Source organism: Crotalus tigris, unplaced genomic scaffold, assembly GCF_016545835.1.
Source record: "Crotalus tigris isolate CLP2741 ecotype Arizona unplaced genomic scaffold, ASM1654583v1 scf7180000018371.15429387391:27106975, whole genome shotgun sequence".
Classification (NCBI taxonomy): domain Eukaryota; kingdom Metazoa; phylum Chordata; class Lepidosauria; order Squamata; family Viperidae; genus Crotalus; species Crotalus tigris.
The window spans coordinates 12,034,824-12,050,172 of NW_024096970.1; the positions used below are offsets into that span (position 1 = coordinate 12,034,824).

At 35.4% G+C, this 15,349-nt stretch overlaps 1 protein-coding gene across 4 annotated transcripts in view; it reads left to right on the plus strand.

The window, feature by feature from the left end:
• The window catches only part of LYN (LYN proto-oncogene, Src family tyrosine kinase), a 48,480-nt gene that overhangs the window by 14,880 nt on the left and 18,251 nt on the right, over positions 1-15,349 (plus strand). For 3 of the 4 annotated variants that reach the window (XM_039351400.1, XM_039351402.1, XM_039351401.1), the window contains 3 exons: positions 8,970-9,107; positions 14,313-14,358; positions 14,457-14,565. In XM_039351400.1, coding sequence (XP_039207334.1) covers positions 8,976-9,107; positions 14,313-14,358; positions 14,457-14,565 — 287 coding nt within the window. In that variant the 5' untranslated portion in view covers positions 8,970-8,975. The remainder of the gene's footprint in view (positions 1-8,969; positions 9,108-14,312; positions 14,359-14,456; positions 14,566-15,349) is intronic. The other variant, XM_039351403.1, reaches the window with a different exon arrangement.

The following is a 15,349-nucleotide window of genomic DNA, read 5'->3' on the forward strand; positions in this document are numbered from 1 at the left end:
TTTTCCTTCTGAGCTTTAATGTTGATTGTAGCTTCTTTGTATGTTTATAATTTATGAAAACTATGATTCCTCCAAAGATAAAGGCTATAGCAGTATTCCATATCCAAGACGTAATCAAGTCATCTTAATTTTAAAAATCCTGCTTTTTCAGTTTCTTCTACTTAATAAAATCATCATTATTCAGAAATGATGCAAAAAGTACCTGCTAAATGGTACATCTCAGTTTTCAGTACATAACAGTTTTCTCAAAGCCACAAACTTTATAATATCTACAAACATCTGTAAAAAGGCTCTGAAGGCATCTCACATATGAAAGAACCACTATAAGGAAATTATCTAGCAAAAAATGTTTTCTGTGTGCCAGATTCATTTTATTCCTGTTGAAGAGAACAGCAAACCAAGGAGCTATTAAATTAAATGTAGATGCACACTCTTGCAGTGCGGTCTAATGATTAAGGTGCTAGATTACAAACATGGAGATCCAGGTTTTAGTTTTCCTTTTTTGCATAGAATCCAGCCTGGTGACCTTGAGCAGATCACTTCCTTTTAGCCCTAATCAGCATCACACTCTGCGGCAAACTGTCTGATAAACAAAACTCCTCATGTCATGCACTCAAAGCTTCAGAGAAAATATAGATAAGCACAGTGACAAAGACTTGAGTCTGGAACCAAATATATGTCCTATGATCTAAACCAAGATCCAAAGTTTGATTCACATAACCTTCAACTCTTATTTGGCCGTTTAACTTAGTATATGAAAGATACAGTGGCTAAAGATATCATACCAGATTAGACTATAGAGTCCTGCCTTAGGCATGAATCTTTCTACATGGCTGACTTTGGATGGTCATTCTTTCTTAGTCACAGGAAAAAGGCAACGGCAAAACACTTCCAAAAATTTTTCTAATAAAACGTGTCTTGATGGTCGCCAGGAATCAAGGTTAATTCAAAGGCAACAAACAACCCTTAATATAGAGGCATTGAAAATAAATAGTTATTTGTTCTGAAGAATCTTTGGTTGGACCATAGAAATTCAGAAGAGCTGTACACTGACCTCATAATGCAATATTTTTCATCCAATATTTATTCTTGAGAGTTTAAAAAGCCTATTAAAATATAATGTCAATACCTCTCACATGTTAAAATTATTACATGCATCTATAACAGCTTTTTAACTTTAGGAACAATGTCAGTCTATTGAAGCAATTTCAGTTGCCAACCTTATATACAGTATTTAACTAACAATTGTCTGCAGTTAACTGGAAATCCCAACCTTTTAAAATGTCATGTTACAAAGGAAATTACAAATGATCAATTACAAATTATTAAAATTTAAACAACTAAGAAAAAGGCATACATCACAACCATCCATATTATACTGAAACATATCAAAAACTAAAGCATTCTTCCCCAAATAATAAGAGTGATTAAAGTAAAAAAAAATCCTATAAAATATGATTTTAAATCATGACACATATTCCAATTGTCCTCTACACACAAATTAACAATAATGATCAACCAGTTACTAATGCTGTGTAAATCAGTAGGGAGGAAAGGAAAAATAATAAAGGGAATAGTATGTAACAAAGGCTGATTTAAAAAATAAAAGAAACAAGGCAAGAGACGTATAAGAAGAAGAGAATAATGAAGTGAAACAACATACCAACATAGAAACAGCATTCATAATCTTTTCCTATAACTCTTATTGTGCAGCAGTAACAACCAAATAAACAACACACAGTAATGCAGTTTTAACAGTTTGCATTCACGTAAAACAAAAAAAAAATCCTCCTTCAATCAAAGCTTAATGAAATTTTTTTTTCATTTCTGTGTGATTATGAAATGATTTCTGGTTCCTGGTCTGTATTTAGATGTCAGTGTGGCCAGCATTTACATAGAGTGAGGGGGTCATGACTCACTAATAATCTCACAGAGTTCAACATTTTCATACAGTCTGGCATTTGCACATAGAACTGGAAGCGATATGGCATCGGTCATAAAAAGGTGAGCCATTCCTGTTATATGATATCAGTCTATTACTAAGAAGATATTTTGTTTCATTTTTATACCTCACTTAATTCTGCTGGAATTTCCAAGAAGGAAGTAGCCATATTATAGCTGGATAGTTATTTATTTTGCAACTCTGTAAATTTATCTTCTTTATGTCTAGAGTAGTTATGAGCAAAGAGCAAATGAAAAGTATAGCATTTAGTTCTATTAATAATTAATACTTTTTTTAAAGTTTAGCAAGTCCTTTTCCTAATGTCAAGAAAAAAAAGGATTGTGTTGGATTAGTACGTTGTTCTGGAAAACATTGTTTCCATGGGCCTTGGGAAATCTTAGTGCAAAGATTCAAAGATGTGACTTGATAGAAGACAATTCAGATATGCTCTTCTTTGAGGGGTCCTTGGTGCTCACTGAGCTTGGTTGTTTTGTTGTAGACGTTTCATTACTCAAACTAGGTAACATTATTAGTGCACTATGCTTGGGTAATGAAATGTCTGTAACAAAATAACCAAGCTCAGAGAGCACAAGGAACCCACATTTCAGCTCTGACCTACAAACATTATCCTTTATCAATGATCTTTTGTTCCCTATCTATTCTTTAGATATAACTTCATGTTCTTTATATTTGGGACATATTGTATTGTTGAATAACAAGAAAGTTAGGCTGTGCTGCTTAATCAAAAAAATACCATATAAAAACAACTTGTAATTAATGTCTTTATAATAGTTCCTGGATGTATCTCTGAAATGTAGGATTTTCATTTTCTTTGCCTGTTTATATATTGACTAAAGTTTTTTTTACAGCTCACAATCACATACTCTGTATCCTCTCAGTTTGTCTGCTGAAAAGATATTTTGTTAGTTATTCCTTTCCAGTAAGTTTATGCTACCAAGATACTACTCTCCCCCACCCCTCACAGACAAAAAAAACCCTCTTGCACAGTGATGGGTTTCCAGGCATGACTCAGATCCTCCTGACTGGTGAAGTTGCTGCTTAAATTATATACAAGGAACATTTCCTCTTTAAAGCAAGTTTATTTTATTCCTTGAAGCATCACCACAGAAAAGATGGTTATTGCTTAATGCGAAAAAGATAATAACTAGCAGTGAATGCCTTGCTCTGACTTGTGATTATATAATATTACTTTAATATCAATGTATTTGGGACAAAAGATAATTAACTGCTTTTCTTATAATTCTGGATTTATGTCACATTTATTTAGAAATAACAATAGTAATGATTGCAGTGGACACATTTATAAATTATATATGCTGTTCTTATTTTTAAAACTGCTGGGAGTTCTTGATTACAGTTGTATGCAAATTTAATAAATACATTTAATTTTTATCTTTCGGATTCATAGCTTTTCTACTGACATCCGCTAAAGCTGAATTTATTTTGATTTAAGGCAACATTTTTAAGAAGAATAGAAGCTATCTTTATAAAGTAATCTGCATTAAATAAGAGACATATTGACTTCCATCTTCTATTTTTGTAGCCACTTCAGATCTAATTTGGGCTACAGTAAACATCTAGAAAGGTACAATGTTGATTAGAACTTCTGAGCAGAACCTATATAAATGGCTCAAGTGTATCTCTAGTAAATCAGGGATTTTAAGCTCCCAGCCACCAGGCCACATTTGGCCTCCAAATATTTTGTGTGGCTATATTCACACAGCAGAAGATCAACAGTTGGAATCAAACAGATTGCAGATTTGTGCCAAGTTCCATGGATCTTCCTTAGGACTATGGAAAAAAACTAAGCTCCATGCCTAGATGGAACAGTAGTAACCCCCACTGAAATGCCCTTGTATCTGAGGTTGGAACTGTCAGTTTGCTCTAAATAGCTAAGACCAGCAGTACAGTAGTGGTAGGGATAGCAATAGCACTTAGATTTGTATACTGCTCCACAGTGCTTTACACAACTCTCTTAAGTGGTTTACAAATGTCAGCATATTGTCCCCATCAATTTAGGACCTCTTTTTACTGATCTCAGAAGGATGGAAGGGTGACTCAACCTTGAGCTGGTCAAATCAAACTCCTGGCTGAGGGCAGAGTTAGCCTGTAATAAGGCATTCTAATCACTGAGCCACCACAGCTCCATGAATAGGATAAGGCTGCTTTCCTCTATCTGACTCCTGCAAAGGACAACAGGACAATGAAACCAGGATCACTCAGACACTCTTTGTCTTCAGTTAATCACTAATATATGAGAGTATGGTTACCTCAGTAATGGAGAAAAGAGACAAGAAACAGCAGCAGCAGTAGTAGAAATGGCATTTCTCAGTGAACTCAGCAAATTTGATCAAGCTACCTCTTCATGGGAAAGTGACGGAATGCCATTTCTGGTCTTCCCTAGGAGATATACCCAAATAGCTTGTGCCACTCTTGTTCACACACATACACACCCCTCACATACACACAACCTAAAGGACTGGTACTGATTTCTTCAAGAATTTGACTAAAATCTATTGAATTTCATTTGAAAACCCAAACCCAACATGCTACTGTACTTCATAGTTATAATGAGAAAGCTCCAAGTGACGATTACCTTTTCCTTATGTGGTTGATTGTACTTATTTAATCAGTTTTTAGTCTGCTTTCCTTTATAAATAAACTGAATTTGAATCAAATCTGCAGGAGTTGCAGCCTCTTCTGAGAGATGGCATATGCCAAATGGAAGATGCAACATTTTTTCCTTTAAAGAAAATTGCCAAATAACATTCTTAATTCTGGGTAGAACTGGACAATTTTTTTTCAGACATAGTTCATTTTACTGAGGAGATATAGCCTGCCAAGTTTCCAGTTTGGTTACAGGGTATGTTGTTATTCTCTAACAACCAAAGCAAATAATGGTATTCTGGTTAATGAAAAATGCTGCCAAGTAAATAGACCAAGTGAAATAGTGAAAACAGAGCTCTGTTTTCTGGGGGTTGGTGGTGTCTATAAATGTATGTTTAATGCTAATCTTCATTTTTGACGCAGTGGAGACTTTTGAATCAGCACATAGGAGGAAGAGTCTAAGAGCCTTTGCACTAATAAACTAGTGCTCACATAATTATCATGACAATTTGAGACTCCAGTTATAGACAGTACTCTATATTAAGAAGTCCAAGTTATATAGCCTGTGGAAATGTATTTCATCTTGGCAGGATTCACATGCATTGAGGCACGGTGAAATTCATTTGGTTTCAATCAGCACAAACAACGAAGCTAAACAATTGTGGTTTACACAAATAATTTTCTACTATTTGTGAAATAGTAGGAAATATGGTAGGTAATATGAACCTAGTGTGGATTCAGAACCATTTATCCATCAGTTTTAGTAGTTTGTGTTTTGATTAGCAGCAGCTCTCCTTTATTTTTTTTTTTAATTTTCTATCTTAATAATGTAAGAAGAGACTGGACAACCATTTGTCTGAAATGGTATAGGATTTCCTGCCTGAGCAGGGGGTTGGACTAGAAGACTTCCAAAGTCCCTTCCAACTCTACTACTACTGCTGCTGCTGCTACTGCTACTACTGCTGCTGCTGCTGCTATTATTATTATTATTATTATTATTATTATTATTATTATATCCAAGACTCTTTTAAATAATGATGTCAGAAATGGAATCTAAAATTATGGTGTATATGCTTTAGCATTAATTTATAACAATTTTTATTTTGAATTGTTTCATGCTAACAAGATCACATTGTTTCTTTCCTCTTATCAGCATTTACTGCAGAATGCTGGTTTTCTATGCAGTGCAGCAGAAGTTATATTTCCCATAATAATGAGATTGCTTTAAAGGGATGTTGCCATAAGAGAATAAAAGTATGTACAGATCTTTAATTGGCTGAGCATAGCCTAATATTAATCAAAGAAAGGCATATCTGATTTCATCCGAAAAGACACATGCCCTTATAATGGAATTGCTCTATGGCCATTTCTTACTTGTCCAATATTCAGAGATACTCCATGGACTGTCTTATAAGGCCTATACAAATTTTGCATTAAAATTTTGTTGATATTTAAAGAAAGATGAAGTAAAGTTGGTCTATTTTGTCAGATAAGATGAAGTTTGAGAAGCTGATGGTATTCCTGCTTTTTCTTGTTTCTTTTGCCCTTATCTACAGGTATCACAATAAAGACTATCTTTGGGTAATAAGAAGAATGTGGGGGGAGGGAAGAGACTATACAATAAAATACATTTCTGAGCTATCCCTTTGTGTTTTTTTCTGTTGTTTACCTAATTCCAGTATCAGAACTAGCAACAGAGATGTGCTCGGAACAACAGACTGCCAAGAAATAATTAACTGGAAGACCTGTGGATATCAGGGGAAGATCTGTGTTTTTCGTAACAGCTGTAGCATGAATTTCTTACCAACAGCACACTACCTTCTTTTCTCTCTTCCTGTTGCTTTCCCCACAGTTTCTTCATCTGTTCCTTTTGCTGCATTAGCAGTTTTTCCAGTCTTTGGCAAATTTTACTTCCTTCCTTAAAGAGTGCAAGCTTATTCTCAAGAAGACAATCAAAAGTTCTAAACTTTGGAGGGCTGCAATACCTAGTTCACACAGCTTTTGGTGGAAAAAGTGGGAGAGAGGTAGTGGTAGAGAAAGGAGAAAGTCTCCAGAAAGTAGACTAACTGAATAAACAAAGATGATTTTAAGGGTACAAGGAAGGATTTAATTATAGTATGATCAATCTGATAAACTGGAAATGTATGTAAGGGAGCTAAACCAAAGGATATTTGGAAAAAAATTAAAAGTATGTAACTTTAGTCTCAATTATATTTTCTGGATAAAACCTGCTGATTTGCAGCCTTCTTCAACTCCCAAATAGTCATGTTTAATCTAAAATACAGTATTTTTCGGTACTGAGTGAAGTAAATATTGGAATATACAGAACACTTATTTAGAGTATAGAAAGAAGCCCATGAAAGATTATGATACTTTTTTCCTTTTCAGGAGGTCTCTTTTGAGTCTTTAAGAGAGACTTTACATCTAATGGCCTGGCATAAAGTAAAAAGCAACTGATATTTAGATCTGAGGGCCAGATTTCATATATCAATGACGATCATTGCTACACTTAGGCTAATCTTGATTTGCTTTCTTACATGATTTTTCTTAGAATAAATTAAATAATCTCCTCTAACTCCTTAAAATGTTAGCTACATTTTCAAAACAGAATTAAAATAATCTAAAAAATAAAGCAAATTGGAGCAGAGTTTTATGGTATAAAGCAAAGTTCAATCCCATTTTTAATTTTTGTCTTTCAAACGTCATGTCATTCCCCTTTCAAATTTTTGGGTAATTCGATGGAAGCATTTGTAATATTTTTTTTCTCACTTGGGTGGGGACAAAAGGAAATGAGGGAAAGGATTTGCCACAAATCTCTCCATACTAAAGAACAGGGGCTTGGCCTTTAGTGTTAATATTTCCCAAGTGTGTAAGTACAGAAGAGAACTCTCCCAGGAACTCATGCGATCAAAAGTTCAGATAGTCAACTTAAAGGTACTAATAGGTCACGGATACAAGTAACTTATGCATTTTTACGAACTTGTTGCAACATGATAATTTATACTTGTACTTTGACTTCAGGATAAAGCTATACAAAGGAGAACTACACAAGAAATACTAGTTGTTAAAACAGGAAAGTACTTAGCATCTAAAGATTAAATAGCTAGAGTTGGTCACTCTCAACACATATAAAAAAAAGGTTTGTCTGTGAATGGAATTTGTGACAAAATGTATGATGTGGAGTGGTAACTCTGTTCAATACATCTTATTCCCAGTTTTTCTTATATCCGGTTTTTCTTATACCCAGATAATTTAAACCAGTTTAGCGTAATAGTTAAGGCATCAGACTTGAAACCAGGAAACTTTAAGTGCTACTCCTGCCTTTGACAGAAAATCTGCTGAGTGACTTTGGACCAGTCGCTTCTTCTCATCCCTAGGAAAGAGGCAATGGCAAATCACTTCTGAAAAATCTGGCCAAGAAAGCTACAAGGATTTGTCCAGGAAGTGTCTGAAAACCAAACACAATCGAATGAATAAGATTGAGAAAACCACAAATCCAAAATTCAAAGCAGCATCATTAAAAATACAAAAACAATGGATTTGAAATAAATCGCAGGAGGGTGGGAGGAGTACAGATTAAATTCTAATCATCTTTCAATCAGGAATTTTCCTCCTTTTCCCAATGCTGCCAGCACATGGTCAGTCCTTGTTAATATGGCTTTGTGTTCTCCATACCTGTTCATTTGGATTAAACATTTTGATTGAATAATTGTAATTCTGCAGTGCTTAAGAGTACCTTGAATTTGTTGATACCTCTCTGAGAACCTAGATGGAACTTCATCCACTTCATACGTATTAGAAATATACACAACTATGTTTCTTATACATAGAATTTTATCAATCTATCACTGTGTTATGATGCTTTCTGTGAGATCTTTCTTATTATAAATAAAAGGGACAGTAGACTGACATTTACTTTAGTTTTTAAATAGGCTCTTATAGGCTTGCCTTTTCCCCTTTCTAGAGCTATGCTGAAATGATAGCTATGGAACATTCCTTCATTCTGTCATGAGCCACAAAGTAATGACATGGGATACCAGGTTTGGTATCAATTTTTCAAGAGCCTTCCAAATAAACAATAAAAACAATATCATTCTGAAGACAAAGCAAAAATCCCCTTTATTTAGATACAATAAATGCTGTATGTGAATATTAGTTTTCAGGATTATATGCAGTATAAAGTGAAAATAAAAACCTTATGTGAAACCTTGGGCAAAATAGCTAAATGATTTTGTCTATTTAAAGATATTATACAAATCTCTTTGGGAATGATATTTTATTATTCATATGCTGCTGCCAAGCTAGAAAACCCCCTGAAAATTCATATAGCTTTGATTATGCAAATACATGTGACAGCATTTTTGTCTAATCTTTCCATTGTTTTGCTTTGTCCCAACAGGTAAATATGGGATGTATAAAATCCAAACAAAAAGAGAGTCTGCGTGGAGATGGGCTAGATGTGAAGAACAAATCAGTACGTAAAACTGAACGAACTATTTATGTGAGGGATCCAACGTCCATTAAACAGCAAAGGCCAGTAAGTAGATAGTTTCAGGGAAGAATTCCAACAGTAAGATTGCAGTTTGACTGGCATACCTTAAGTGTTTATTTCATTAAAAAAATAACAACACATAACCAGGAATGAAAATTACATTTTCATGGACTGCAGTTTAACTTTGTGGCAGTGCGTTCATTAGCCCATAAAGAATGTACCTGAAATCTAGAACCGTATGTCTTTGAGTCCTCTGTTCTAGCTAAGAGCAGTTTGAACATACAGCCCTGCATTTGTAGATCACCCAGCAGTGTTAGATTCACTGTGGAATCTTGGAAATACAGTAATTCATTTTTTAATATTTTATATTTTCTTAAATGCTCACTGTTGAGTTCTCCGTTCGTGTGCGAATGATGAAGAACTCATGATGACAAATAACAATGCTTTATTTTCCTACTCTACACGCAGGCCTTTTTATAGGGCTTGAACCCCGGACAGAGTGAACCAATAAGAGTTCTTCTTTCTTTGCGCCTTGAGCATGCACACAAGGCTGGCACCGCTCAGTCTGGTCCCGGGCAGCTTTTAGAATGCCCGGGACCATTTTGCAACAATTCTGGGCCTGCTGAGTTTCCTCATCAGGCTCAAGACACAACACCCCTCCCCCCTGGATAGAACACACACAATTCCAATTTCTTTACAATCATTAAAAGAAAATAATAGTCTGCTCACATGCAGACAGCCTTCTTCTACTAACAGAGTTAGCCAACCAATCACTCTCTAAAGTGGGCTTCACGTGTCTATCTTCTACCCCACAAAAGTCCCATCTCCTCAACCTAGACCTGTAAAGTCCCTTGTACTGACAAGAACCTCACATATTTGCCTAGATGCTTAGGAGGGGCCTTAGCCCATTGTGACCTACGCAAGGTTAGGGAGGGTGCCTGGCCTGTCAGTTCACCTGCCCGGCTAGGCAGACCAGGACTTGTTCTTAAGGGCGCCTGGCCTACCGGCCCGTCTGTTGCACTCACTAGAGCAGGACTTTTATGCACACGTTTTGCAGGTGGCCCCTGGTGAGGCATGCCGGCAGAATTGCCAGAGCTCTCCCCAGGCTCCGTGAGAGCAGCTGAAATTCCCCAGCCCTCTGAATTGGCTGAGGATTCCCCAACTACTCTGGATGGCTCCAGGGAATTTAGTCCCTTCAGCCTGCAACCAATCTCAGATGTGACCTGCGTTGCAGATGTGCCCCAATACTCCCAGTCCCCTGTGGCCAGGAGCTGCCTCAATGGCAAACCCCGCCTCAGGTGAATTCCTGTTTGGAGCTCTTGCGGATACGCATGACTCCCTGTTCGGCGTAATAACTGAACTCTGAGGATGTCCGGACAGAGTGAACCAATAAGAGTTCTTCTTTCTTCGCACCTTGCGCATGCGCACAAGGCTGGCACCACTCAGTCTGGTCCCGGGCAGCTTTTAGAATGCCCGGGACCATTTTCAACATTTCTGGCCTGTTGAGTTTCCTCATCAGGCCCAGGACACAACACTCACAATGGAGGAAATTTCTTTAGAATTTATTTTTCTTGTTTTTAAAAGAAAATGGTGAAACAGCAATAACTAAATTTTAAGAGTATTCTTATTTTCTGGGAAGAATGCTGTATGAAAATTAGGAACTGTAAAAAATCCCTGTAAAAGATATTCTTCATGATTTTAAGAGAAATATATTGCATAGATTAATCCCAAACCTAATCCTAAATATCATCTAAACCAAGAAGTAATAACACAAATAAAATGTGTGTGTTTCTATACAGGAAAGGGAGAGAAATGGCATATTGTGTATTTTATATTTATCAACTCTTCATATTTCAGCTATTTACATCTAGTCCTTGTTTAGGTCTGTCTTTAACAACTGTTAAAGACTGGTAATGAAAAAATAACTTTGCAACCAGCCTTTGTATTTATGACCTTCAAGGTCTATAAAGCAATGGAAAGCTGAAGTAACATCATAAACACTGTCATGGTTTCAGTTAACAACTGCTTTGCTTAATGATCAAGTTGTCAGTCCCAATTATGGTCAGTAAATAAGGACTACTTTTACTTATTTATAGCATATGTCCTGTCATCTAGGAATCTCAGTTCTTTCTGGATTATCTGTTTTGTACTACTTTTAAAAACTAAGTAGATAGAGAGTATTTAAGGAAATTTCATTAGGAGAGAGGAAAAAAGAGCAAGATTTTAAGATGTGGCCGTTAAGCAAGACATCACATGAACATGACTTACGGTTTTATTGCCAGCTTGTGCTTGTTGTAAGTCAGCTATGAAATGTGCAAAAGGTGATCTATGGGACAATGCTACGGTCATAAACACCTGCTGATTATGAAGCACAAGAATCTTAATCACATGACCATGGGGATGATGTGATGATCATAAGTGCAACGACCAGTCAGTAAAGTTACTTTTTCAGCACTGTCCTAACTAACTTCTAACAGTTGTTAAACGAAGATTCCTGTATTAACAACCAAACAGATTAAAAGATAGATTTGAGTTAGCTGGAATCAGTGCCTAAATTGAATGACCTAAATTCATTTTAAATTTCCTAAACTTTGTGTGCAGTATATATTACAGCTATATATATAGTGCATTCAAAAAGTATTCAGGCCCCTTCATTTTTGTCAATTTTGTTATGCTGCAGCCTGATTCTACAATTGTTGAATTCACTTTTTTCTCATTAATCTACACTTAGTACCCAATAATGACAAAATGAAAACACAATTTTAGAAATGTCTGTAAATTTATTAAAAAGAAAAAAACTAAAATATCACATTGGCATAAGTATTCAGACCTTTTGCAATGGTACATGAAATTTAGCTCAGGTTCCTGCCAGTTCTCTTGATGACAGCTAACATGTTTCAATACTTTGATTGGAGTCTACCTGTGATAAATTTAATTAATTGGACATGATTTGGAAAGTGTCCAAAATATTTTTTAAAACTATGGACTCTTAAAATCTTACAGAGATACTGCATTTATTCTCAAAAAACATTTGTCAAGGGGAGGTTCTCCATTTTCAAGATGGATGCCTTCATAAAGCACTTTTTTCAATTAATAAAAACTGTTACAAATAAGAAAAATAAATTGCAACAGAAACCTATGTATAAGAAAGTTGTTTTGAATCCACAGTTTGGGACCTGAGAACTAGATAATGCACCTGGCAATTTTATCCATAACAGGATAGCTGTTTTTCAGTTATCATGTGGTAAGAAAACCATCTGGGATCACATACTGTGCTAAATCCTGCCATGCATGATTTTACTTGTTTGAGGTGGTTTTCATGAAGAATAAGTAGTAGAATACAAACTTTAAAAAAAATCACCTTTAAAAAAAATCTGCATTTCAGTGAATTATATTCCCTTTAAGGAAAAGGTGAAAAAGACAGGTTCAGAAAAAAGAAAGGAGCCAAGGTTGTCGTGCAGGAATACAAGCTCATTTGAGGGCTAATCCACATGGAGCTCTGTTTCCATCTGTCCTATTTGCCATCGTTTGCTCCCTAGAGACTAAAGTGGATGTTCTGAAACTTGAGCTGGCCATGAACAAAGAGTGTATATCGGAGGTGGTGACCCTTTGAGAGCTATATGCAACGAAATTTCATTTTGATGTATGCCAATTGGTGCACATTCAAAGTGACAATGAAGTTATTATTATTATTATTGGGATTAATATCCCAAAGTACAGAGCATTATTAAAAAATTAAGCACTTTATTACATTATTTAAATTGGACCTACCTCTTCAGAAATAATATGGCAAAGATGAGATGATAGACAATAGGAATGTGCAACGATCTGTATTTGAAAGAGAAAAGGAATTTTTAAGTATATCTAGTTGCTTATTGTACCCTTCTTGGCAAATCCTTTTAGAAGCTGAACTTTTTCTGATCTTGCTTCCAATCCCAGGAAAAGATGCATTTTAATTAAGGGAGTGACAGTAGGTGGGATGTATGAGTCTATACTTTCTCTAAATCATCTTTTTATTCAAATCTCAATTGTTCCACAGCCCTATGAAAAAGTGTCTCTGGAAGCTATAGACTAGAGGTGGAGAAAAGCAGCTTGCCATCTGATAAATGGAGCTTCTGTTCCATTTACTGTCCATCGCAGTAGCCATTTGATATGCACAGTGCTTAAAATCTGCCTTCAGATTTTGTAGTTGCCTTCATCAACTACAAGACCACTGCATTAACTATAATTAGATTTTAGATTAGTACTATATAAATTCAGTCCTTCCAGGTTATTTAACAAAACATATTTTGTGTGAATTCAGCCTAAACAACTGTGGACTAACTCTTCTTATAAGTTATGTTCCAAAACTGACATGTGAGCTGCTCTCATGTGTACTTCCTTTAACACAATAAGGAGTAGCGTTGCTGATGATTAATATTTCAATTCAGCAGGATTTCAGGATTGGCTGGATTTCATCATTACCCTCTTTAAAAAAAAAACCAAGGATATGCTCCATTTAATTTTCTTACAGTATTCTGGATTGATCAGGAACATCATCAAAAATGGGAGATATTTCTACACTGGATTGTCTTCTGTCAGATAAACCCTGTTGGAACTCAGTGATCTAGAAGGGGGCCACTGTAGCAAGAATCCTTTAATATGTCAACTTTACCTACTTAATGGATAATTGAAAGATCTTTTGAATAATGATCAACAATTATCTAGTGATATATTTATAAACTGTGTTCTACAATGGCAAAGCATTCTATTAAAACAAATATGTATATAAAAACATAAATTTGACAAATAAATTTGTTTTTACCAAAAGTATATCAATTTTGTTTTCAGGAAACCCACAAAATATGAAATTCCAGCCAAAATGTTCAATTTTGCCATAAATATTTTTGGCAATAAATAGCCTAGTATTGCAGAATGCCCAGAATACTTTTTAGTTGTTGTTCTATAAATAGACATCCGCCCAGTGGGCTCTTGCAATTTTTTCAAGAAAGTTTTTATAAATCTATATAGTTTTGAAATTTAGAGGACACTGGTGGTTCAGGTAAAAGAGGAACCAATTAGTTCCCAAAGTGGGTGTACTCTGACATGAATTTCCTGATAAATTTGTATGTGCAGACATTTCAAACCTAAGTACAGTATTTCAAACATAGCCCAAAATAAACTAATCAACTTAAGAAAAAGCCCTATAGGATTTGTATTTTAAATTTAAATAAATCTGGTGATATTTAAAAACTTATTATTTTGTTTTAGGGAAATGAAGATATTCTTTTGCCAGGTCAAAGGTTCTATAATGAAGGTATGTTTATAGAAAAAAATCACTGATTACTACAACAAATTGCTATTGTTTGATTATATTAAATGAGTAAGAATATATTTATTGCATTTCTCAATTAGATGAGGAGAAAGAACATGGGGACATTGTGATAGCCTTATATGTTTATGAAGGCATGCATGAAGATGACTTATCCTTCAAAAAAGGAGAAAAAATGAGAATTCTGGAGGAGTAAGTATAGAAGTCTTGTCCTGCTTTTATTTACTTCTAGGTAATCATGAGTTTAGGGTTATGCTCAGCAGTTAGACTTAGACTGGCCATTTTAATTCCAGTAGGCCAAAGCTAGTTATTATTATTAAAATAATGAGGGTAGCACTGTGCTGGGTAAAAACTGGGAAGGGCTGTATTCATTGACCACAAAGTTCACAAGATATGGACTGTTCTCTCTATGTGTGTGTGTGTGTGTGTGTGTGTGTGTGTGTGTGTGTGTGTGTGTGTTTAGCTAGCAATAAATGTAAGAACACCAGGAAATTATAAAACTATAAAAAGTTTTAATAAATTTAAAACACCAAGCTTTCGCCGGAAACTGCCGGCATCGTCAGGGTGGTTTCCAGTCAATGGGAGAGGCTATTTATGGCTGTGGCGTTCTTTGTGCCCGGCTCATGGATCTCATCACAGGCCCCAGCCAATCCATCTGCACTTTGATCTTAGTGTCCGTGTTACTGATCGTTGTTTTCTTGCTTTCCTTTGTACCAACATTCTCATCCTTTTCCTCCTCATGTGGTCGTGGGTTGGGGGAGCTTGCACATTTTCGTGCAAGCTCCCCCAACTGACGATGCCGGCAGTTGCTGGCGAAAGCTTGGTGTTTTAAATTTATTAAAACTTTTTATAGTTTTATAATTTCCTGGTGTTCTTGCATTTATTGCTAGCTAAACATGAGTTTACCCAGGAATCACCTTTTTATTTTTAGTATTCTTAAGAACATATATATGTATATATATATATATATATATAT